The sequence below is a fragment of the Odocoileus virginianus genome, chromosome 32 (genome assembly GCF_023699985.2).
Source record: "Odocoileus virginianus isolate 20LAN1187 ecotype Illinois chromosome 32, Ovbor_1.2, whole genome shotgun sequence".
Lineage (NCBI taxonomy): Eukaryota > Metazoa > Chordata > Mammalia > Artiodactyla > Cervidae > Odocoileus > Odocoileus virginianus.
The window spans coordinates 9002654-9029453 of NC_069705.1; the positions used below are offsets into that span (position 1 = coordinate 9002654).

At 43.6% G+C, this 26800-nt stretch overlaps 1 protein-coding gene across 5 annotated transcripts in view; it reads left to right on the plus strand.

The window, feature by feature from the left end:
• The window catches only part of ZNF385D (zinc finger protein 385D), a 931599-nt gene that overhangs the window by 828199 nt on the left and 76600 nt on the right, over positions 1-26800 (plus strand). For all 5 annotated transcript variants that reach the window (XM_070459851.1, XM_070459850.1, XM_070459849.1 and 2 more), the window contains one exon: positions 5750-5912. In XM_070459851.1, coding sequence (XP_070315952.1) covers positions 5750-5912 — 163 coding nt within the window. The remainder of the gene's footprint in view (positions 1-5749; positions 5913-26800) is intronic.

The window sequence follows — 26800 nt, forward strand, 5'->3', positions numbered from 1 at the left end:
AATTACATTACCACCAACAGTGCAGGAGGGTTCCGCTCACTCCAGCCTTTATTGTTTGTACGATTTTAATGGTGGCCGTTATGACTTGTTTTTAAGGAAGGAAACTTCTGATTACTTTTCTTGGGTAACACACGTCACTCACAGTGAGACATGTGTAAAGATTCAACCTTCAAATTACTCTGTAATCTGTGAAAATCTAGATGTTGGCTGCTTATACTGGATGGAGCCATCTCTGGAGAAAATGCACTAATATTTAACGTGAGTGGTTCCGAAACTATAGTATGCTTCAGGAAACCGTGGACAGTTCTTAAAACATGGATTGCTGAGCCTCGTATCCATAGTTTCTGATTCAATGAGTTTGAGATAGAAGTTGAGAATTTGTATTCCTTTTTTTTTTCAAATTCACAAAATATCATCTTATTGCTTTTTTTTTTTAAATTGAAGTATAGTTTATTTACAACATTGTGTTGGTTTAAGTGTGTAGCACGGTGATTCATTTTTTTTTTCCAGATTATATTCCATTATAGGTTTTTTCTTTTTTAAAATTTATTTTAATTGGAGGCTAATTGCTTTAGAGCATTGTAGTGGTTTTTGCCGTACGTTGACGTGACTCGGCTGTGGGTGCACATGTAGATATTGGGTGAAATTCTCTGTGTTTCTGTCAAGCTCCCAGCTGCTGCTCTTGCTACCAGCCTGGGGACCACACTTCGAGAGCTAATGCTTTATATGAATGCTAAGTGAAACTGAGGTTGATAATAAACAAATTAAAGAGAATCATTATAAACCTTAAAAACCTTCTATTGGTATATATAAAAGTGATCTCTCAAGTATTTACAAGCCACTGACCAGTGGGAATGCGTACTGATCTTAAGCCACCTGGCTGATCCTGTGCAGTTGCCCTGGATATTAGATTTGAGTGAGTGTATTTAACATAAGAAAAACTGTTCGGAGAAAAACACAGACTTTAAACTTTTTTTCCCAGGTATAGTTTGTCAATAGTTTTCAAAATAAAAATCTAAAGTAGGTGTTTTAGTTTTCAGGATACTATATTATTTTATCATTTCATGATTTTTGATCTACAAAACAGTCTAACATTTTGAAATCAGATAATTATCTTTAAAAACGGGAAAAGAGGGCTCCCCTGGGGACTCGGTGGTACAGAATCTGCCTGCCAGTCGGGAGACACAGGTTTGATCCTTGATCCAGGAAGATTCCCCATCCCCCCCAAGTGACAGAGCGGCTCGGCCTTTGGGCAGAAACTGCTGGAACCCATGTACCATAGAGCCCGTGCTCTCCACTAGGAGAAGCTCCCGCAAGGTGAAGCTCGGGCAGCCGAAGGGCAGCCCTCCCTTGCCACAGCCAGAGAAAAAGCCTTTGTAGTGGTGAAGGCCCAGCACAGCCAAAGATAAGTAAATAAATAAATACATTAAAAAAAAAAAAAAGATTTCCTGTCTTCAAGTAGTAAATCTCTTCTCTCCCCAAAGGGGTAACTTCTTTGATAATCACTCCTTATTTTTCTGATGTTACATTTTAATAGGATAATGTTCATTTTCTCTTAGTAAAAATTTAATGTGACCCAATTAAATGATGTCAGAAACTAGCAAAGTTCGTCTTGTTCTTTTTGAAATCATGTTTGTGAAAATTAGTTCATCACATAATCAGATATGTCTGGTTATAGTAAACCTCCTATTTTTAAAAAATCATGTTAAGACACTTTATGCAAAAGACAGGTAGAGTAAAACTGTATAAGGTATTGGTGATAATGGACCAAAAGCATACATATACATTAAATCTGCAGTAAGCTTCACGGAAAATAGTGATTTATAACAAAACTTATGTAAAATAAATGTGTGGGTGTGTACATTTTTTCCAAAATGTTGAAGCACCTCTTTCAAATGTTCGCCATTAAGCAATTATTTTTATCTGCTCTGGAACTTCCGCTGCACTTAAACTGGAAGACTTCTTGAAATGCTAAAGACAAAACTTGAAGATTGAAAATTCTGACTGGCTGCTGATGACGGATATGGGAATGACATTTAAAGTGGCTGCACGCTTTTCGGCAGGAATGTGTGTACATTATCTTTAATGTCAGCACTTGCCTCTGGGATGACACTTGTTAGATTTCATGGTGTCATCTGCTAGTTCAAGGTCAATAGTAGTGATTTTTATTGCACAATACCTGAATATTCCACCTACGATCTAAAAGCATCTTTTTGAAGCCAAATTTGTTGGCAAATTTGAAGCCAAATTGTTGAAACCAATTTTTTCTTTGACTGCTCCCTTCTCTGGGTACTCTAATCCCTTAATTCTTAATTCTTAATTCTCTTTGAGTTTTAAAATGCAGAGTTCTGACATCTGTGATGAAGTCGTAGACTTACTTAATCTTGAAATCGTTCCTGTGAAAAATAATTGTCCGCTTGTGTTGGACGGTTCCCAGGTTTCTGGGGATGAGCTGACTCAGAGACTGGCTGATAAATAATAAGAGACAACCTTGGGGGGAAAGGTTACCCACACCCAGCACCCTTCTGCCCAAAGGGAAAGCAGATGAGCTCCTAAGAGACATCTCTGGCCTACTACTGCTTTTTAAAAAAATTCTCCCAGAAGAATTCCTCCCTAGGTTGAAGTTTTGTCTACAATCACAGAGAGATTAGATGTGGCTGAAAAATCTGTCCAGTCTAGTGAAATGGGGTAATGGGGTAAGGAGAGCTGGATGGACCTTCTTTCCTTACACAAGAACACACCTTTATGCAACACACCAGTATCACGATGAGCCAAGAGTTTAGAGGCTGGCAGAAACCTGGACTGACTTAGATATCATCACGGGCTTCCCCTGTGGCTCAGTGGCAAAGAATCCGCCTGCAGTGCAGGAGACCCAGGTTCAATCCCTGGGCCAGGAAGATGTCCTGGAGAGGGAAATGGCAACCCACTCCAGTCTTCCTGCCTGGAGAATCCCATGGACAGTGGAGCCTGGCGGGCTACAGTCTGGGGTGGCAAAGGGTTGGACACACCTGAGTGACTAAACAGCAACAGAGATGATCCTACTAAACGAAGTAAGTCAGAAAGAGAAAGACAAGTACTGTATGGCGTCACTTTTATGTGGAACCTAAATATGACACAAATGAACCTATTTATGAAACGGAAACAGGATCACGGTCGCAGAGAACAGACGGGTGGTTGTGAAGGGGGGTGGGGTTTGGGGGAGCTGTGTGAGAGGGTGAGGTTCACAGATGCAGACCGTTGTGTATGGGATGGATTCACAGCAAAGTCCTACTGTATAGCACAGGAGACTATGGTCAGTATCCTATGATAAACCACAGTGTAAAAGAACATTTAAAAAGTTAGGGTGGCGATGCAGTTGTATATAGATATAGAAATTAATTCCAGTGTAATTAATGCAAGAGCAGTCCAATAAATTCTCCAAACATAAGGATCGATGACAAAGAACATTTGCAATATCCAGAGGGTTATCTGTCTGCACTGTGTGTCCAACATGTAGACCCACATCCACACCCAACACACACATCCTCGGCAGCATCACAGTCAGCCTCCACCCCGCTTCCTCATTTCCTGAAAGTCTACACGTCACGGTCTCTCCAGAGCATTTTGGATGTTCGTACCACTCAGCTTTTTTCTTTTTTTTAATCTGTGGAAGGCTCAGTTGCTTTTTTAATAGGAGATTTTTTTTAAATTAAGATAATTATTATCCGAGTGCTTTGGGACTGTAGTTCAGTTAATGAGTGAGTATGCTTTTTGTCTTGTTTTGTTTTGCTGTTTCACATGTCGGGTCTTGACTGGGACCCACTGATGGCTGGTGATTTGATCTCCTCCGTCTCCCCACAACACCCTGGGCTGTTTCACTTGCCAAAAGCATGGGTTCAGCTGTATCTGTGCAGAGAGTATTTATTTATTTTTTTTTATGTAAGTACACTCTTAACTGGCAGTATTCCTTTGGAGTAACTTTCTTAATATTCAAAAGAGTGACAATCACTTGGTCCGATGGTGTATTAAAGTCTTATCTGATTGGAAATACCACTAAGAGTATAGGTTTGCCAGGTACCTTAAAATATGCATTAAATGTACATTTTGAAAGTACATTCGGGGAGAGCACTGTTCATCTCACCTATATTTTAATATGTGTTGTATGTGCAGTGTTCACTTCTGCACCAGGAGAGGGAGATGAACTTTGCTCTAAGGGAAAGCGCGTCTGAGCTTTCTGGAGAAGATGACTACATGTCGTCCATCTAATTGAATATAGCATCATGCCCTCAAAAGATGTATCCAAAGGATTTGATTTATTAAAAATAAGTCAGGCAAGAGAAAAAAGGGACATCGCTCCGTCCTTCAAAATAGTGTTCTCCACGTAGGCTCAAACTAATCCAATCTGTGTTCCTCAATGAACAATAACAAGTCTTAACTTCAGATTGTGACCCACACTCTGTCTTTTGATGTTATGTGTTGTTGGAAAACTGATGCATGAGTGTCCTTTCTGTTCAAACTGTTTCTAATATACAGTTTCCTTGTCCAGTGTTCTTTCAATAAGGGTACCTAGGCCTTTGAGGATACTTATCAGAATGATGCAAATGAAGGTGTGGATTTTATATTTCTCTATTTATAAAAAGACATTGTACCACAACACCCTCCCTATCACAGTTGCTGTGACAAAGAGGACAGTGTGACTATTATTTTCTGGCAAAATGGAACGTTAAGATTGAATAAGTCATGGAAAGTGATGTCTGTATACTTAGCCCTCCACTGTGATCTCTTCTTTGTGAGGTGGCAATTTTAAAGCTTTTGAACTGGAAAACCTTCCAATCTAAAATCTCCCTGACTGCTTCCACCTCACCTTAAGCCATGATAGGCCCCCCTCCATGGGGGAGTTGTAAATAAATTGATATTAATAAACACATTTTTAAGATGATGTTCTAACTCACCTAATGTCTCTCTGGTACCAAAAAATAATGTTAAGAAAATATAAATGTGGGAAAATGCATATTGCTATTTACAGGAATCTGAGAAAGCACAAACAAAAGTATTGCATTGGCCCCATGAAGTAGTCAAAACAGAGTGGCTCTTCCTGGCAGGGGACCAGGGCACAGAAGACCCACGTGTTGCAAGAATGCCCCTGCCTTGGACTTCTCAGACTACCCTCTGTGAGAAGCAAGGAAAGGGAAGGAAGGGTAAAGCTGCCCGGCTTCCGTGGCTCCATTTGGACCTCACAGGGCATTCACTTTTGAATTCCCACGCTTCAGTGCCGGTCTCTGGGGTGCCTACTTGTGTTGCTATCAGTGAATCTTTCCTGATAGACACCTGTTGGGTCCTGTGTCAATAAGACCCATTGTAGAAGGAGAAAACAGATTTCCTGAGCCAAGAAGGTGAGAGCTGCTCTTTGCCAGGGCCCTTGTTAATCTTGGAAGCCCAGCATCTTTGGTGACAGAACAAAAGCAATGCGGCTGTAAATTCTTATTTATCTCCCCCACTCCACAAAGAAAATGTTGTTGATATGTTAGTGTGCAGCTCCATTTCTCTGAAGAGAGGCAATAGAATATTTCTCACTTCCATCCAGAGGGTTTAGAACTTGCTTCCCATTGCTTCGTAGCATCATTCTCAATAGAACCCCACTGCTTGACCACAGCCAGGATTAGCTTGAATGGTACCTATTATTGAAAGGGAGTCTGTATTTGCAGTAATACAGAGAATGCCAGTTTAGAAATGAGCCTGATTGCACGGTTCATTTTGTTCTCCTTTGTAGAGCCAGGCTGCGGCCCACTACAAAGGCACGAAACATGCCAAGAAGCTCAAAGCACTGGAAGCCATGAAAAATAAGCAGAAATCTGTCACTGCCAAGGACAGCGCAAAGACTACCTTCACCTCCATCACTACCAATGCCATCAATTCCAGCTCTGACAAAACAGGTTACTCGACGCTCTCTGTTGTCTTGTCCCCCTCATCCTTGTCGCGTGGGGGCTCCTTCCCTGGTCCGCAGCTGATGTCCCTGCCACCCTGATTCACGCCTGACCCACCTCTCTGGGTAATGGTAATGCCCCCCACCCCCACTTTTCCAACACCCTTGAGAGACAGATGATCACTAGTAATACTGCAGATTTTGTACTGGGAACAGTCCAGTGGCTGCTCTTGAGGAACACAAGAGTCAAAAGGGCGTTTGAAGCCCCAGCCCTTTTTGAGAAGCCAACCTTTCAGTGCGTGTCATTTGCATCTTGGATGCAGCATCCTCGCCCAGAACTGCATGGCAGGTTTGCTTCACCTGTGAGTACACAGCAGACGATGCCAAATGAATCGCGAAGGCCCCCATAAGGGCATTACTACTGACAGGGCTTATCCTCATAAATCCCAAATATTGCATTCTCTTAAGTAGTGGCTGTGTGAAGCTGGGCTTGTTATGGCTGGGTAACCTTCCCTCTGCATATACAGGTAAGTGTTATTGATGCCAATTGTTCTTTTTAACAGTCCTCACTGTGAAATAATGGCTTATGAAGGGTCCCTTGACACAGCTCCTCAAACAACCAGTTTATTCATAACAAGGGAATCCAGGGAGGTTTCTGTAAGCTGGCATTTTAAAATATAAGACCGTTGGTCCTCAGAACTTACATAAAAGGAAAGCAGTGTGATCCATGGATGCGCCTTGAATAAATCACTTTCTAAGAATACAAGGGCTGCTATGTATCAGTGGCTTCCCAGGCCCCACAGATAGCAGGAAGCATTGATGTTGTTGTCAATGGTAATGTCTTACCTGGAAGAGATCTGCTGGCCTTGGTTGATGAAAATATAAAAACAACAGTGAATGAACACAACAGATTAAAGCAGCTTTGTTACACAAGGTACACCTGTGAGACACCACCCTCAGAGGGCCTGCAGAGATGCTTGGTCCTGTGTGAGTCTGTAGGGGTGATGGCATTCCCCTGAGTCCCCAGAATGCATTTTATATGCTTCACGCGAGCATCACTGCGGATGCAGTCTGCCTCCTCCGTGGGGACCCTGTGCCTTCTCTGAAGCTGGGACCTCCTGTTGCCTTTGAACCCGGGCCCCGGGTCTCACAGGGTGTGGGTGCTGAGTAAACTGTTGGCTGCATTTTCTCTCACCCTTTTAATACTCTGATTCATCCAATTTTGTATCCCAACATATAAAAGGAAAAAAAAATTGTCATGTTCATTTCTTTGAAGGTCTGAGTAAGAGCTGAATCATACCATCATATTAGTTCAGATGTAAGACCTTGTATGGAAAACATTACCCTTTTCTCTGTTAATTGAAAATTCACTGCATTATTTTGGGGACTGTAGGAGAAATCATGAAGCAAATGAGTGTCATTTTTCTCCCAGATATTTGGGCACAAACTGGGATTCCCTAAAGCCATGCTCGCCACAAAGATCTATATTTCATTTACGAAGTGATGGTAGGTAGGAATAATAAAGATGTAAATTTGATGTAAAAGATTTGATATAAAAAGATGAGTTTGATGTCCAGAGTTTGATGTAAATTTTTGCTTGCTCTCAAACTTTTCTATTCCTAGACATTTTTATCAATAGTGGCTATTTGAGTTACTTTTGGCTTTTCTTTAAAATGCAAAAAAAAATCCCTCTACACTGAGAATGAGCTCCATTTAATATATATACATACATATATGTATACACACATGTATATATACGTACATATATATATGTGTATATATATACACATACATACATACATACATGCTGAGTAGAGCTGCTCATTAGGCTTAAGAAAGGCTCCCCTGTGAGTTCATCTCTGTTACATGAATGAGTTGTGAATGCACACCTCCATCCCTCACCTTAGGGCCTAGAATGGGAAGGATCACAGCCATGAGGGCTCTGTCTTCTAGGAGGATGAGTGAAAACTACTTGGGGTTGGGTAGTGAGAAATAGCTGACATAAAATAGCTTCCCAGTGGAGACACCAGACTGACCTAGTGGTTGGAGTGGTGCTGAAATGGTGAAGGGCCCTTTCTAGCTGGAGCTGGAGAAAATTTTAGAAGCCAGAGGGAAAATAAAGTCTGCAAAGTTAGTACCAATATCTTAAAGCCAAAAGAAGGAGGTGATGGACGTCTGGAAGGGCACTGCCTTCCTGACCTATGGGGGCCTCTGCTTGCAAAGAGACAGATTATACAGGTGGAAAGACTGACAATCCCAGCACACTCACTGGATGTCTTAGGCCAAATCCTATCCTTCCCTGGGATTTCTGCAAAACTACCTATGAAAAGTAGCCCAGAAAGCTCTTGGAATATTACAGACTCTCATCCCATTTTGTTGCAGTATGAATCCAAGGCACCTATGCCGGCAAACGGGAGTTTTCTTAAAGCTCTTAGCTGTCCTTTTATTACTGTCTGGGTGCTCATACTGATCAGAAAGGGGTACAGCTCTAAAAACACAATGGGTCTCTGAGCTAGTTTCTTAGAATACTTAAATACATGGAAGCAGAAGGAGAGAGAGAGAGAAGAGTCAGAAATCAGGGACCCTGTATGTTTTAATAATAACAAATCGTAACTTGCTTAACGTACCGAGGTGTGTGATTTATGCATGCATAAAATGTATAGAAAGGTTACATCACTTTCACTAATTTTGCCAAACTTATATATATATATAAACCAACTGCCTTTAAAAACTGCTTGAGTAAACAGTGATTTGATAGACAAGAATCTTAAGAGAAAGTTGGGCAACAATAGTGAAAAACAAAACAAAGCAAAGCAAAAGACGAGAAAGACGTGGTGTGGACTTGACTTTAAAAATTGCTTTGGATTCTCTAAAATACAAGAAATAGAATACTCATGAAAAACAAATTCTCGTTCCAAATCTACTTACTAAAAAATAATTTGGACAAATAGTTCCTTTGAAATCCCTATATCATGTATTATGGGTTTTAATTGCTGTCTTAGGCTGACAAATATCTGACACGATCTGCTGGCTAAACTCTTAGTCCCCTGACTTCCTGATCTTGGAACTCCCTTCCGTCCCTTGAGCCTGCAGGCTGCAGTGGTGAGCAGTCGACAGTGTCCGGTGGCCAGCCCCCAGCGGCTCCCAGAAAGCCTTCCCCCGCTGCTAAGCAAGAGCACTCCCCTTGAGAGCGATGCCTGATCTTAGTTCTTTCAGTCTAAGGAGGAGCGCTAGACTAGTGAATTTAACAGAAAAACTTACAAGCAAAAAGAAAACTTTTAAAAATATTTGGAACGCAGAATTGTTGGTATGGGAGGGTAATTACTGTTCATTGCAGAATATTTCAAGAATATTTCAACTTTGTCTAGTAACTGTTTTAGGATTTTTAATTATTTATTTATTTTAAAATTGAAGTATAATTGATTTTACAATGTTGTGTTAGTTTCAAGGGTACAGGTGTATATATGTGTGTGTGTGTATACATATATATTCTTTCAGATTCTTTCCTTTATAGATAATTATAAGATATTGACTATAGTTCCCTGTGCTATACAGTAGGACCTTGCTATTTGTTTGTTTTATATACCCCAAACTCCTAATTTATCCTTTCCCTTATGTTGATGCAAATTCTTAATACAGAAAAAGCAATCCCAGTATTGAGAAATTACACTTAAAGTAAGTTGGGAAATGTAACTCCGCTGACTGTGAAATGACAGTTCACAATTGTTGGATTAAGTCTCGTGGGAAATCACCCTCCGGTCTTCCTTTACTTGCCCTTTCGGGACACTTTTCATTCCCCTGATCTAGCCTGATTCTACCCCTACACCTAGTTAGGCTAGGTGATACTTCAGTAACAAGCCACTGCTTTTACAGCCACTAGTGATCTCTCTCACACCCCATATAGCAGCCCTGCTGTCTTTCCTGTGTTAATTTAACCCTGGGATCAGGCTGATGAAGCCGTCACTACGTGGACATCACCAGTTCTTTGGAAGAGGGGAGGAGAAGGGTGTGAACCAGTAGACTTTTACAGTTCTTTAATGGAAGTGACACGTAACTCTTCTCTCGCTTTCACTGGTGAGTCGCATGGTCGAGCCTGGTTGTAAAGGGCGGGGAGAGACATTCTCCTCCAGGAAGGGAGGCAGATAATAGTGAGCAATGAAGCATCACCTCCCACCGTGGCTCCCACCACCCCGTGCTCAGGGGCCACATCTCAGCTTTGTCCTCCCAAGACCTGACCTGACCTCTGTGGCTTATGGCTCACTCACTTGGGTGGGTTGGCAGCACCTCTGTTTTGCAGGTTCAAAAAAAGAAAAAAAAAAAGCCTAACTTTGACCATGCCCCGCCCACTTTCTCCCCCTCTGTCTTTCCAAGCCCCGCAGCCTGTAGATCTGGAACCTTCCGGCCGCCTTAGCCGCTCCCTCCGGTCCCAGTCTCTGCGTCTACTTAGTGGTTGGAACGCCCTCCCCTCACGTTCTGAGAAAGCATCTTTCACACTTTCAAGCATGATTTCTCCCCGTATCCTGGCCTCATGGATCTCTGTCTTTACCCCTACACTTGCCTTCTAGTCAAAGTGTTAATCACTCAGTCATGTCCGACTCTGTGCAACCCTATGGACTGTAGCTCACCAGGCTTCTCTGTCCATGGGATTCTCTCCAGGCAAGAATACTGCAGTGGGTGGCCATTCCCTTCTCCAGGGGATCGTCCCCACCCAGGGATCGAACCTGGGTCTCATTCATTGGCAGGCGGCTTCTCTACCATCTGCGCCACCAGGGAAGCCCTACAGTCGCCTTAGCCTCCATGCAAGAACAGCTGCCTCCATCCGGGGCCCTGACGACCGTACCCTTCACCCTCTGCCCACGTACAGGAGACAGGGTGAGTCCGAGCACCAACCCACTCAGAAACCTGCAAGGAACCTTTATGCTGGACCTCATGGTCCCCCATGGTTTAGCCACAACCTACCTTTTCAAATGTTTTTTTCTGTTATTTCCCTGCAATATTCTTCACTAGAGACACGATCCCCCTGCACCTTTGTTTCTTATAACTGTTCTAAATTTCTCCCTGGAAAGTGGGTCACTTTTCTCTTCTTCCTCCTGCCTATGAAGTCCCATAAAAATCCACACCCCCTGGCTCCCCTATCCTATTCTTGCTCAAATATAATTCCTATGTCTTGTCTATTTCTGTTTCCAGATGACATGGTCACTTAGAGGACATACTTGCTATGATCCTTTTACTTATCCTTTTTTCTTTGCAGAGCCCTTTTATATAACAGATAGCTTGAAAACCTGAAGCAATCAGTTCTTCTCTTTTGTTCTTGAATTAAAGCAACTCTTTGGATGTTCTTTGAATACCTGATTCCATGAAAGTACAATAATTCTCATTAATCCAAGGAATTCTAAGATATTGCTCAGAGAATTTCAGAGTTGCAGGTTTTCATAATGGTCAAGTCTCACTCCTTAAGTTTACTTCCTGTTTGTTTCTTTCTTGTGAGATTCTTCAGTTAACGCAAGTAAAAAAGATTTGACATTTCTACTGTCCCTTCAGTGACTATCAATCGGGAGTTAATTAGTTTGTTGAGATTGTAGATTTACGTTAGCCATCCTGGCTTTCCAGGTGGCTCAGTGATAAAAGAACCCACCTGCCAATGCAGGAGATGCAGAAGACATGAGGTCAATCCTTGGGTCTGGAAGATCCCCTGGAGGAGGGCATGGCAACCCACTCCAGTATTCTTGCCTGGAGAATCCCATGGACCAAGGAGCCTGGTGGGCTACAGTCCACGGGGTCATAGAATCGTACACAACTGAAGCACCTGAGCCCAGCACACAGCATGTAGCACATCTGCTTGGTACCCTCTGAGAACCTTGCTCCCTGGTTCTATCACATAATTCTCTCAAGTCTCAGAAAACTGCAAATATTTTTGTTAGGTAAAGCTACTATGTTACAAGTTAAATTTGCCCTTTTCACTCTTAAAATTCAATCTTCTTTGTATCAATTTCTCCCCCTCTTTCTTTTGGGGAATCCAAAATTATCATCCAGGATGTTGTATTCACCTGACTCAAAGGTCCCAAGAGTGAAATACTTCTGAATCTATTACTGAAAATGTCTGTGAATGCAAAGGAGCGTTTATTTACTCTGAACTAGTAATTGATTCCATGTATTCACTGGAATTCAAATTACTTACACTTAGAGTGTTGAATACTTTTCTAATGATAAAGAGGATGTTTGATGTAAAATGCTAGCCAATGACTGTAAATAAATACATTAGGAAACAAAGCCTCTATGGGAATGCCAGTCAGTTTTTTTAGGTCACATAGTCTGGAGTCTCTCCTCTGAGCAGGACCCTTTCAAGCCTGCTGTTTACATCAAGCCTAGTGGCAGACAGAGTCAGGCACATGCTTCTTTTGCCTAATGGAAACATTTAGGTTGAATCTAAATCATGAGAAGGCAATGGCAACCCACTCCAGTACTCTTGCCTGGAGAATCCCATGGACGGAGGAGCCTGGTAGGTTACAGTCCATGGGGTCGCAAAGAGTTGGACAAGACTGAGCGACTTCACTCACTCACTCACATCACGAGAACGGTGGCCTGGAAATAGAAGGGGCAGCTGAGTAGCCTGTAGGGAAAAGCCAGTCTGACGTCGTTTAGAAAAGAGACAGGTTTTGGCAAGGGGCAGTGGGGCTTAGCTGTGTTTGTGCTTTCATAAGGATGATGGGAAGAGTTTGCCTTTCTTGACAAAGGAAGGTCCCAAATGTTGAAAGTGATAACAGAATACAGGCTGGGCTTGACATCAGAAAGCCATGCATTTAAGAAACTGTGTTATACCTTTGTATATATAGTACAGTATGGAATATATTAGATGGTATGTTATTATATAAATGTGTTATACACATATTCGTGAATATGCAAGATTCTGTCTTTAATATATGTTCCTGAATACCCCACTACACCAGGCCTTCATTGTTAGTATTGCACATTTTCTTTAAGAAGAGAAGCACAAGCTTTTGTGGCTTACGAAGCCATAACTCTGTTGACCTTTCAGAGGCAATATGCAGTCGTTTCTAAGCGGACACATTTCTATCAGCACTTAAATCTAGTGGGGTGGTGTACACACGCCCCTCTTGGCAGAGTGGACGTTGTACTGGTTCCTGGGGTCTTTCTCTTCTGACCCATTCTCCCAAACAAAGACTCCCTGGGACAATCACTGCTGCAATAAAGGACCCCTTGGCAAGCATCTTGGCGAGGAGTTGAAGTACCATCATGAGAACACTGATGCCTTAAGTGTTTTTTCTTTTCTTAGCCCTGGCTCATGACATGCTTCAGACTGGTCAAAGAAAGAGACTTTCTCGAGTGTTCCCTGATCAAGATGCATGATCAGTACCAGCAGAGTGTGCTGGGAGCAGATTTCTAGCGAGATTAAAACAGGAGGGGAATTCAGAAAGGAAACACACACACACAAACTCCTGATGCTTATTTGAATACTGTGGTCCTGGGATCCTTGTGTGTGAATCAGTGGTGACAGATTCTGCATTAAAGGTGGTGTGGAAATCACAAACAATATTCTAGTCTGTCCCTTTTGTGCCTGGGGAAATCAAGATGAATGGTATTTTGCAGATAAAAACTTTGACCCAGATACATTATGGAAACCCACTCCTGGAATCAGAGAATTTCACAAAAAAAATTCCTCATCTAGACAGGAACACATTGTCTTCCCAAATATAATGAGTGAGTGGATCTGTGTGTACCTGAATCTCCAAAGGACCTGCCATCTGTGGTCAGGGGCTGGGGTATGAGTGCTGGATAGGAAGGAGATTAAGACTAAATTGACAAGATAGACACAATTTCTGTTATGTTTCGAAGAAACAGGGTGCTTGACTTCTTGTGTGTGAGTGTGTGTATCTTTCCACGCTCCATGTGGCTGCCTTTAGCAGAAATAGCAAATCTGTAAACTAAATAGAAAGCTGAGCACCTATCTTTTAACAGTGTCTATGAAATGCTGTACGTCTGGATGAATTTTACGAACAAATTAAAACTCCCAATGGCTTCATCTACAGCTGTCAGACTTCTGGAAACATCTGTGTCTACATGTGCACTTGTATGTGTTTTTTAAATTAATGGAGGGATTTTTTTTCCCTATTTTTATGTTATTCTTAGGAATTGAGTGGACATAAGCTTCCATAAGGACTTTCCAGGTGGTACAATGGTAAAGAATCCACCCGCCAGTGCAGGAGACGCAGGAGAAGTGGGTTCGATCTCTGGGTCAGGAAGATCCCCTGGAGGAGGAAATGGCAACTCACTCCAGCATTCTTGCCTGGAAGATTCCATGGACAGAGGAGCCTGGCAGCCTACAGTCCATGGGGTCACCAAAGAGTAGGGCATGACTAAGCACATCTCACATCACACAGAGCTCATATAATGATAAAATATTTCAACTGCAAAATAATAATTCTTAATGTAGACTCCTAACTCTAACAGCAAAGTTCAACAGTGATCAAATATGACAGAACACAAAATGAGCATGTGTAAAGATCACGGGACCGTTAGAGAACTTTGTCTGGAAAAGTGGAGGGTTTGATGTCCACTAGTAAGGGACGTGAAACAAATGTGAAACAAACATGTTCACAGCAGACTTCTTACAGGCGAGCAGCATAAAGGTTCCATTGAATTCTTAGTAAAACACAAACTGAAACAGATATTTAAATTTAAAATTTTATACTTGCATTTATGTTCTATGAATTCCAAACTCTTAGACATGGCATCAGATTTTTTTTTTTTTTTTTTTTTTGGACTGTGTTGTGTATTAGTTGTGGAACATCACTCTCTAGTTGCAGGCTTAGTTGCTTTGCAGAATGTGGAATCTTAGTTCCCAGACCAGGAATCAAACCCACGTCCTCTGCATTGCAAGGTGTATTCTTAACCACTGGACCACCAGGGAGTTCGCACATTAGGATGTTTTATGGTCTGTCCCTTGCCTGGACCATTTCTGGCAGTCCTTCACGCCTCTCCTGAACTCCACCCCACCAAAATCACTTGAGGGTCCCAGGCAAGGCCTATACATCCTGGTGCTTGGAAAAGTGCTCCCTTGTACTTTACTCCACCCCATGCATCACATGCACAGAGGACGCATGTGTTACATGCCAATGATAACGTGCGTGGACAGACACATGCCTGAGCAGAAGATCCGGGCTTCTGTGTCAGCCCTGTCCCACACCTACGGAAACTGGATCTGCCTACTTGTCAATCTCACCAAAATTTTACCTGCTTGGTGGACCATATGCCTTTATCCCATATGTCTTTATTCAGCCACTGAGAGTTTTACATTAAAACTGTCAATAAATAGGGCCTTCCCTAGTGGTCCAGTGACTTAAGACTTTGTGCTCCCAATGCCAGAGGCCTGGCTTTGACCCCTGGTCAGGGAACTGGATCCCACATGCTGCAGCTAAGACACGGTGCAGCCAAACATATGTGTACATATGCAATTTAAAAATAAAACCATCAATAAACAGTGATGCACTAATTTTAATTTCAGCAATATCATCCTAGGAATTCTTTTAACAGTCAAAACTAACACACTCCCAAAATGTATAGTAACCATTTCCATGCCTAGAGTCAATACATTTTACTAATTGAACTCTATTACTTGTACTTTATAATGCAAATCAAAGATATTAACCAATTTAACTCAGAATTTGAATGCACAACCCATGAGTTGAACATTTCCCAGAGACAGCATAAAATTAAGTCGCTATTTTAATTATCATAATTGCATTCAGATTCATCCCTAAATTTCCCTGCTACTTCAGTTTCTCACGAGAGTTAAGAACATTTTTAAAAGCTCTATTGAGTTAGATCGACTCTGCACTAACTAAATTGTGTCCCTGGTATCAGGTTAAATTTGAGGGTAGGGAGCGTGTTTAACTGCATAGGGTGGAGTCCAGGTGATGCAGCCAGCGCCCAGCATCTGCTTTGCTTCGGTTGTGACTGTCTGTAGACAGCCTGCCAGTAGTTTACACTTACGTGATTGCCCAAGTCATTCACCCTTAGATTATAACATTTGGTGCCTGGCCAAACTCCAACGTGAAGGTCAAGATGCAGTATGTGTAACTGTCAGGATACTGACCCATTTGGACCTTATCTTATTTTTTGCCCAGCTTTCTGTTTTCTTACCAAGTCTGTAGTAGAATTCATGAAATTCAGATTTAAAAAAAATAATGCATTTCTTTCATGCTGCCCAGGAAGTAGAAGAACATATGGAGAAGAAAATCCTTTCCATCTTTCTCTGAACTGGTCAGAGATTTGAGCTTGACCAGCTTGAACTCTAGAGTACTTATTAGTTCTTTGATTCACCTATTCATTCATGCCCACTCATTCGTATTCAAATATTTTTGCAATATTAAAGATAACTGCAGGGGTGGAAAGTAAGGTGCAGAGCAGGAGTGCTCCTTGCAAGATGTCTTCAGTCCAGTTCAGGAAAACAAGAAATAAACCCAAAGTATAATCCAGGGTAGGAAATGATTCATCAGGAGACAGCAAATATAGGGCCACAAGCGTCCAGAGCAATTGGAATGAGCCTTTCATAGGATGGGAGTAGAGGGTTCAGAAATATTACTAAGTGCACATCAAGAGTATGCAATCCCTAAAATAACTCCTTAACTATTTCACTTAAACCTTTTAGGGCATGTTCAATATTTGCTCCTGTCCTCTTGTGGTTTCACTTCAAAGAAGGATTGAAAACAAAAGGCTGCAACAAAGTGCTTTAGAAGTTCTACGTCAGATAGCCACAAAGTGGTCAGCGACTCTCAGAGCCAATAACGTGGCTTCTGAGCTGCCCAGAAAGGAGAAGCGATGAATCTGGCTTATGCATCCCAAGAAAGACTTCGCTCTGTGTGTAGAGAGGAGGCTGTCCCGGATCTGTGGCAGAAAGGCTATGGAAGAATCTGACTCTACTTTGCAGATAAAGAAACCAGGTTCATTGTGAAATAACTCGACTGAGGTCCACACGTGTATAAGAGGCAGAGCTGGGATTTGAACCACATACTGATTCCTTCAGGTCTCCTCTTGGGCAGCTAACCCTTTAATCCCATCATCCTTGTTAGCGCTGCTCCGATTTGGGAGGCTACTGAACTACTAAATCACCCAGGAGAGTTCTTCTTATTTTGCAAAATCCTCTAACACCCCTAAGAGTACTGCTGAAATTATTTGCCTTTGCATATTAGATCTTGGATCTGTTAAAAGATTCTGACCTGTGTGTCTGCCCACATTTAAGTTCATCCCATCATTATTGTGATTTTTACCTGAGTGGAGGTTTCCAAGAGGAGATAAAGTTAAGGGCCAAAGCTTTTGGTTATTCTCAATTGTTTAATGAAACCATGCTGTGATTTTTATTATTCTGCCAGATAGGAAAAGATTTGTGTGTATTGAAAAGAAGCATCTTTGATCCCTCTATGTAAAATTTATATTAGTTCATTTAGAAGCTACATGTGAAACCATCTCAATCTTGCATTTTCTGTGTTTACTGATTTTTGTAATGCTAGCTAGACAATACAGAATTTTCTGCAAGATCAAAACTCAGAACTTTAACACAAAAGGAGAAAAAAAAAAACAAGGTCTAGGGTTTGGGGGCCGTCAAATGTGAATTTTTTTAAATGAATATACAAAATTATCAAAGATACCAGAAGTCTGCCTTCAGTGGAAGGGATTGGAGTCTGGTAGGATATGTATTCAGTTAAGTTCAGTCTCTCAGTCATGTCTGACTCTTTGCGACCCCATGGACTGCACCCACCAGGCCTCCCTGTCCATAACTAACTCCTGGAGCTTGCTCAAACTCATGTCCATCGAGTCGGTGATGCCATCCAACCATCTCATCCTGTGTCATCCCCTTCTCCTCCCACCTTCAGTCTTTCCCAGCATCAGGGTCTTTTCCAATGAGTCAGTTCTTTGCATCAGGTGGCCAAAATATTGGAGTTTCAGCTTCAGCATCAGCCCTTCCAATCTATATTCAGGACTGCTTTCCTTTAGGATGGACTGGTTGGATCTGCTTGCAGTCCAAGGATATGTATTATCTTCTAGAAGTTTTCACTTTGGAAAAGTGTGTTAATTATTTCAGTCAACTAAAGTGACATCTAGTGCAGTAATTTTGGTAACTGAAAACCCAGTCACTTAAAGAAGGATTAATTCAGGGTCCATAAATGCAAGCTTTTTCCTGTGTTACTAAGACATTTTAGATCAGTATACAATGATATTTAAAAATAATGTAGTCTAAAGTTCATGGTCATAAATAGTTTGCTCCATAAAATTGACAATTTCCTAAACTGGAGAAACAATGTAGCTTTTATTTATATAGCTTTAAAAATTTTAATGTCATCATATAAATTTGTAAGTTATTGACATCCCCATAATAAGGAATTTACAGAAGGCTGTATCAGAAATGGGACAGAAATAATATTTACCTACCCATTAGTAGAAACATTTCATAAATCTCTCAGTTCTCATTTGCCAGATGTTTGGAAAAGCATGCCAGTGATGTTGTACTTGTCTTTTAGTTATTTCCAGGTTCTAGTATGTGTTAACTTTTGTGGCCTAGGAGGAATCATCAGATAATCGTCACCCTGAAAAGTGAATTGATATTAGAAAAGGTTTTGAAACAGTAGGTGAAAACCAATTTCTTACTTCAGAGTAATTCAAGCTTTTCACCATAGTATGTGTTTGTGCTGAAAGCCACCAGTCCAGTAGCTGTGGGTGGAGTAGCTGTAGAGTGATCTACTTGCCACGGCTGCGAAACTCATTGAGCATTTCTGTCCACTAGTATCCTCTTTGGCTTCCCTGGTGGCTCAGATGGCAAAGCGTCTGCCTACAGTGCGGGAGACCCGGGTTCAATCCCTGGGTTGGGGAGATCCCCTGGAGGAGGAAATGGCAACTCACTCCAGTATTCTTGCCTGGAAGATTCCATGGACAGAGGAGCCTGGCAGGCCACAGTCCACGGGGTCGCAGAGTCAGACACAACTGAGCGACTAATCACAGCACCCAGCACAGGCTAGCTTTGTTGCAAAAGTAAAAGTGAAAGTCGCTCAGTCGTGTCCGACTCTTTGTGACCCCATGGACTATATGATCCATGGAATTCCCCAGGCCAGAACACTGGAGAGGGCAGCCTTTCCTTTTTCCAGGGGATCTTCCCAACCCAGGGATCAAACCCAGGTCTCCCGCATTGAGAGCGGATTCTTTACCAGCTGAGCCATCTTTGTTGGACTTATGACAAATGGGACTCATGTGTGGGCTCTCAGAGCAGAACTTGTTCGTATGTAAGGGACGATGTATCTCCCATGGTATTGGGTATGTTACTAGTAATAATATCAGTACTACGCTTCTCCTACGTACGCTGTACGCTAAACTTCTCCTGATCCCGAGGTTCAGCAGGCAGTTCTTGCTTGGGTGGAGGTGTGAGCGGGAAGTCTCCTGTGTTCTTACTGTCAAATGGCAGCTTGGGTGAGCCGTCCCTAGACCTGCTTCACCCCCAGCTCAGGCTGTTGGTGATGCCGCTTTTGGCTGGAGCCTCAGGGTGGGGGAGCTGTCTGCCAGAGGTCCTACCGGGGACTTTTGCATGTCCTGAGTGCCTCACACATCTTCATTTCAGAAAGACAGCCAGGCTGAAGTTCTGATTGCTTTTATGACCCAGCCTCTGAATTCCCAAGGCCCTTTCACTGAACTTACTCTGCTGCAGAGGAGGGGGGCTTCAGGATGCTACAGTGAGGCAGAGGCTCAGTGTGAGCAGGTCATCTGGGATGGGAGTCCTTACTCAGGCCATCTCTTAAAAGGACACCGCCACAGTGGCATTTTAATCTAGCCCGCCCTACTTTCAGCTATTTGAACAGCAGCCTTAGAAGAGGCAGGACAGGGTTTGGAGATGAAGGGAGAGGTTGGGACCGTAATAGGAAGAACACCTGGATCATGAAGACAATGGCAAAGAGTGAAACCCAAGTTGTAGAAGCTCGAAACACCAGACAGAGCTCTGTGTCAACGTCAGAGACTTTTAGGAATGTACCTAAAAGATGAACGCAGAGCCTCCCATTTTCAGAGGAATCTGTGGCTCCAGCCCAGGCCTACAGGGTAGGGCATGGAAGAGGCTTCCATGACCAGAAGTGGAAGATGCCCTTGACTTGGAGATCACAGCCCATCCTGGCTGGGAGATCCGCGGCCTCGTGGCCGTCTGGAAGTTGTTACAAAGCCCAGGACAGCCCGTGGCACAGAGTGAGACAGACAGACAGATGTGTTTGCCTCAGTGGGAAGGGAGAACCAGGTTTAGATGGGGAAGCTGACTCCTGGCAGGTGTCCCCAAAGCAAAAATCTCACCCAAACGACTGCGTCAGCTCCTGCTTTAACATCACAATTCCAAAAATAAATGCAACAGCCCATCTGGGAAGTTCAAGAAGGAGGCGAGGCTTCAGACTTCATCCCACATTCTCTCCTTTCTGTGCTCAATTAGCCACTCTCTGCATCAGGGCCCCCAGAGGAGCCCTGTGAGCCTCGCCTTGGTATTAAGCCCTGGGACATCTGTTGGGCCATTTTACAGCTCCTCCCTGCACCAGGCAGCCTCTGTCTGCATACCACATCTGCCTCGCTTTTGCTCTGTTGATTTAATAGACCCAGGAAAAGCTGATAATGCAAGCACGGAAGTTCTGAGTGGAAGGTCTCCAGGTTCATCTCCATCCTTCCTCTGGGGCTCCTTGGACCCTATGGACTCTAGGTTCTGCTCCATTCCAGCTGCTTTAAGTGTAGAGCCTGTTGAAATACATTTCTCAAGTGTGTGTGTGTGTGTGTGTGTGTGTGTGTGTGTGAGCTACTATCCCTCTATCAGCTGCAAGAAAAAAAATTTGCCTTATTATTAGCAGGTTTTAACAGGTTTCAGTCCATTTAAAGCAAAAAAGAGCATTAAATCGCATTCTTCAGCTTTTAACCAGGGAGCTTTCATTGGTTTATTAATAGTCTCTAACTGCAAATGTGTCTGTTCACGGTGGGGCTGGGCCCACTCTAGCAGCGATGGTCCTCTGGGACCACAAATCCAATTCCAAGTTCTACCTCCAGGTAATGCTTTCGGGCTGCTTTGGAAAGATTAAACAAATAAATGGCACTGCTTTCCTTCCAGAGAGCCAAAGCGGGCTGGATTTATTCATGCTCTAAAAACCCCGGCCTCAGAAAACAGCCAGAACTGAAGGGGCACATGGCCGGGCGGGCACATGGCTCTTCCATGCAGGCTCCGCATTGTCATTCTGTCCTGTTTCTAAAAGGCTGTGACGCCGGATGGACGGAAGAGTAAGAATGAGAAAAACGGGAGGGATACATGTGACCTGCAGCCACGAAATGAAAAGACACTCTCACCTGGAAGTAAAAGCCGTGACCAACCTGGACAGCGTATCAAAAAGCAGAGACATCGCTTTGCAGACAAAGGCCCATCCAGTCAAAGCTGTGGTTTTTCCAGTGGTCATACAGAGATGGGAGACTTGGACCACAGAAAAGGCTGAGCACCCAAGAACTGATGTTTTCAAACCGTGGTGCTGGAGAAGACTCTTGGGAGTCCCTTGGACAACAAGGAAATCAAACCAATCAGTCCTGAAGGCAGTCTACCCTGAATGTTCATTGGAAACACTGATGCTGAAGCTGAAGCATCAGTGCTTCACCACCTGATGTGAAGAGCTGATTCATTGGAAAAGACCCAGAGGCTGGGAAAAATTGAAGGCAAGAGGAGAAGGGGATGACACAGGATGAGATGGTTGGATGGCATCACTGACTCAATGGACGTGAGTTTGAGCAAGCTCCGGGAGATTGTGAAGGACAGAGGAGCCTGGCGTGCTGTGATCCATGGGGTCAAAAAGAGTCAGACACGACTTAGCGCCTGAACAACAAGAGGCACTAGAACAAGATTGGAAGTTTTGCCTTGATGGGATAGGGCAGGAGGTTCTGCTCTGAATCGGCAGGCACATGCAGGCAGGAAAGCAGCTCAGTCACATTAGCTTCCTGTGGTGGTGGGACTCCTCCTTTGTCATAATGAGCTACACAGTTTCCCTTTGTGCCTTGACTGCTAGGAAGATGAGAACAAATCTGATGAACGACTGTGATCTTCCTGAAGTTAGTGGAGGGGACGAGGAAGTGATCGATCAAGAGTGAGAAGAGAAAGAGATGTAAAATTCTCACTGGGCAGCAGAACAGAGCCTGGCCCGCTGCAGTCGGCGGGGTCGCAGAGGCCGGAGCGGCCGAGCAGCGCCAGAGAGTTAAAGAACCTTAACGAGACTAGTCAACCAGCGTTTTCAAAGCAACCAGGTCATCAACCCAGGAGGGACTGTGATGATACAAATGTGTAAGTTCAATGTTAAAATGCATTTTCCCTCCCCTCTCTAACATAGCGTGGTAAAAGTTTTTAAGGAAGACTGACTTGGTCTTAAGGCTTCCCAGGTGGCTCAGTGGGAAAAGAATCTGCCTGCCAACGCAGGAGATCCAGGAGAAGCCAGTTCCAATCCCTGGGTTGGGAAGATCCCCTGAAGAAGGAAATGGCAACCCACTCCAATATTCTTGCCTGGAGACTTCCATGGGCAGAGGAGACTGGTGCGCTACAATCCCTGGGATCATAGAGTCTGACATGACTGAGCATGCATGCACAACTTGGGTTTAGCAAAGAATAACATTGCATTTCCATGGCACATTTAATTGTCATAATAGAAATTATCATAGACAACTATGGGACTTACTGTGAGTCAAGTACTCTAATATGTCACATAGATTGGCTTATTTAATTCACACTTGAGAAAGGTTGTGATTCTGTTCTCTTTTTTGTAGATGCCTATACTAAAGATCAGAGAGATTAAGTATTTACCCAGAGTCACACAGCTGGTAATGAGAGAATCAGGACTGGAATCCAGCAAATCTTCCCCAGAGCCTTGGTCCTGAGCATGTCACACCCGCAGTGTGAGACTGTGATTCAGCTGTGTTTCATTAAGCATGATACTGGATGATGTTTCCACTTTCAAGTTTTCTCCATAGTATTAACATTAATAATATATTAATATTATCAATTATATTATTAATAATTAATAATATTAACATTATTCTGTGTGTGCATATTAGGTAGTGTGTATACATGTGTGTAATTATGCTTGGACGTATCAGTAAAAGTATAGTATTAATAATGAGGAAGTTGATAATGTAGTTAGATCTTCCACTGTGATGTTAGGTGAAATTTGGAATTTGGGGTAGAGACACTGCTGCCTAAATACTCACATATTTTCCTCCACGTTTGAGTCCCTCTTGCATTTATATCGGGGCCGTGTGATTCATTGGCGGTAATGTGATTATAAACAAAAGTATAGATTATGAGCCATTCATTTACAGAGAAAGAAATGTAATACGTGGGCCCAGAATGGTGTTCAAAGGGCCACACATTTTGTCAAAAGTGAAAAAGTCAAAAAGATCTCGGAGATATTTGTCCTAAAAGAGTTTGAGAGTAAGACACTGCCCGTCCTCGAGTGTCTGGTGTCACCATGCAGAGGAATGAAAACAGCCTTGTTCTGTGAGGCATGAAGGTACACGACCCAGGCTACTTGGTAAAAAAAATACAGAAGAGCTCAGTGCGTTCAGTTTTAGGGATTCTCCATCTCATTTGTCAGTAACTTATTTCTTGTGCCATTTTGTCTATTGTCTGCCATCTCCCATGGAAGGGATATTCCTTAACAGTGGGAATAAGTCTTGTCTTGTTTAAAGCTGCTTTCCTTGTATAGTCTTGGTCCACTGAGAAAAAGCAGTGTAAATACATAGTCATCCAATGAATGAATGGAGGAATGAATGAACAAAGGAGCTTTCTATCAAAGAAGGCATTCCTGATATTTTACAAGCTGTTGAGGAACTCTGCTACAGGTCATGTGACTAGCTGTTAGGAATGTTCTGCATCAAGCTTTGTGTTATGGTTCTACTAGACGTGAACAGTATTTCAGTGCCCAGATTCTCTGATGTTTATTTCTTTACCTTAGAGCCTTCATGAGAGTTCAAAGCCTTTTGCTTTTTACTCCTCAGCCGATAGGAAATCCAGTCAAGATATTTGTTGTTGCAAAACCACAGAGGAATATTGCATGCATTTCTCTTAGCCCTACCTGTTTGTGAGGACATTTATCATCTTTTGATAACATGTCATCATCTTCAGAGAAACGGGCAGCCTGTACTTTATAATCAGGACAGCAGGCTGGGGCGTGACTGATGGGAGCCTTTATCAGGCATCATCGCTAACCAGGTGTCTCTGAAAGCGTGTGTTTGAAAGGCAGCGCTCGCATTAATGACACTTGGGTCCATTTCTCCTCATGCAGCTGAAAGGAATGCATCTGTAAATTAATGCAACCTCATCTCAGGTTGGGTGCTCATATACATGCACAGCCAAACTCTGATCACCAGTCAGATTAGCCTCATTATTCAGTGAGTATCCCTTCTGCTCAGCGGTCACTGACTGGATTTGTGACTCTCTAGATAAAGTCTTTTAATCTCTCTGCTAAGTCGGTTTCCAGAGAGGACAGCCTCTGTATGGCAGCCATGAAAGTCAGCAGTCATGCTGCACTTTACTCAGGACACCGTGCTGGGTTGGTGTTCTGGGACCTCAGAAAACTCGCTGCCATCAAGGAGGCTTCAGTCTTATTTAGTGGATAAAACCAAAGTGGAAATACCATGATGTGTGCCTAAAGCTCCAGACAAAGAGGTGGTACAGACATATGCTAGAAGGAGTGAAGACAAGGGGTGGATTGGGAAAGTAGGTGGCATTGGGAATCAGACTATGTTTCTAAACTCTACTGTACCATTTAGTTTTCTTCATCTGCCAAATAGGAAGTTGTAGTAAAGAAGATCAACGATGCAATTAAGACATCTATCATAATTCCAGGCACATCGTGAAAGTGAAAGTTTCTCAGTCGTGTCCGACTCTGTGACCCCATGGACCATACAGTCCGTGGAATTCTCCAGGCAGTTACTGTTTCCTGTTGCAATCATTTTCATTTATTATCTTATACCCACTCCTCTGTGAGTCTCACAAATGGGGGGAAAATGGGAAGGGCTATTAAAAGCAACTCTCCTGGAGGAAGCGGATAGCTAGCAGGATGAGAAACGGTGGTTTAGCCCATACAGTGCCGGAGCATCCAAGCCTTCCCGTGTCAGAAAGGCGCGTGCTCCGCCAGCTGGACTTCAGGACAGTTCCAGTTCTTTGCTTGAGTCAGCTCCACTATTTAGTTCAGTTTGCCCTTCATGCTAACACGGGTATCTGTTTAATCCCATATTATGGCCCGGGTCCAGCTTTAGCAAATAAAGGGGTCTTGTAGATCAGGATCCCTGTTTTTAGAAGGAGTCGCCCTGAGCCAGCTGCTCATGGCAAGACCCCAGCTCAGGAACAGCTACACGTGGAACAAGCCTGAAGAAATAATTGATTTAAACAGTTTCTGGTTCCAAAGAAGAAGGAGTAGATGCATTCCATCCCATCTTCCTGCTGATTACAACCAGAAACCCTGGACGAAATGCAGAGAATGGCCATCAGAAGACTGTGACAATGGAAAAGAGAAGTGACCCAGGGATTGAGGGATGACCCGGTGGGACGTTCCCTGGTCTTTTGATGATTGTTTCTTGTGTTTCTGTCTGTTTGCTTTTGCGCGTGTTTGTGTTTTTCTTTGTTTCTTGTCCTTCTATGTACCCCACCTACACAGCAGCTGGCCACCCGAACTGCGCCGGGTGCAGACCCCGCGCCCGGGGCACAGCCGCTCTTGGAGCCCTCTCGGGGACCTCTGGCACTCTCGCTAACCTTGCGGGATGCCGCCCTTTTGACAACACGCATCCCACTCCAGGCACACAGGGCGAGGAGCGGGGCCTCTAACCGCCCCACGCCCCCCTCACTGGGCCCTTCCGAAGCCGGGGGCCAGCGTCCCGCTGACGGTCTGTGCCCGTCGCTGAGGCCAGCGGACGCCGTGCTCTCTCCACCAGGCCCTGTGGGTCCGTGGACGGCGTCACCCTGCGAAGACGGTCCCGAGACACTCTCCACCAGCTGTGGGATGTTCCGCTTCGTCAGCAGAGGGCGCGAGAGAGACACGGCCGGAGGACGGCTCGGGCCTGGTCTTCCTGGCCCGTCTCCTGCCGTCTGGGCAGAACCAGCTCCTGCAGTCCACACGGGCGGCAACGTCTCCCAGCGTGAAAAACGGCAGTTGCGTAGCTTTGCGTCTCCCGTTAGGTTTTCTCCGTGAGTAGCTTGCTCTGTTCCTTGAAGGCGGGTTTCCAGCGCTCGCCACCACGGAGGCACAGCATCTTTGCGGCCTTTCAGTGAACCGTGGTCACATCCTCCAGCAAGGCCTGGAGCTCGGGCTTGGGGGCTGGGGGAGACGCTTCTCTAGGCAAGGGACTCAGCTGTAGGGGTGGGGCTGCTCCTTAGAGCTAGATCTCGTCGCTTCTTACTAGGCAATCGCCATTAAGCAAGAGCTTAATACTAAATTACAGTAAATGTTTCATGTTCAAAATGCTGTGTAGTTTCTCTCGTGATTGGACTCCGAGTGATAAAGACCGACACCAAATGCATAATCCATTAACACAAAAATGGATACGTTGGCTTTCATCAAAATTAAAACTCTTGTTCTGTGGCAGACAGACCTCCATCTGGGAGAAAATATTTTAAATTCATACATCTGACAAAGACCCTATATCCAGAATATACCAAGAACACGTTAAACTCAGCAGTAAGAAGACACACATCCCAATTAGTCTGTGGGCAGAAGGCTTGAGCAGATACTCCAACAAAGACTGCAGAGATGGTAATAAGCACATGAGGAAATACTGAATACCCTTAGCTATTTGATGTTCAGTGGCTCAGTTGTGTCCAGCCTATCACAACCCCATGGACTGCAGCAC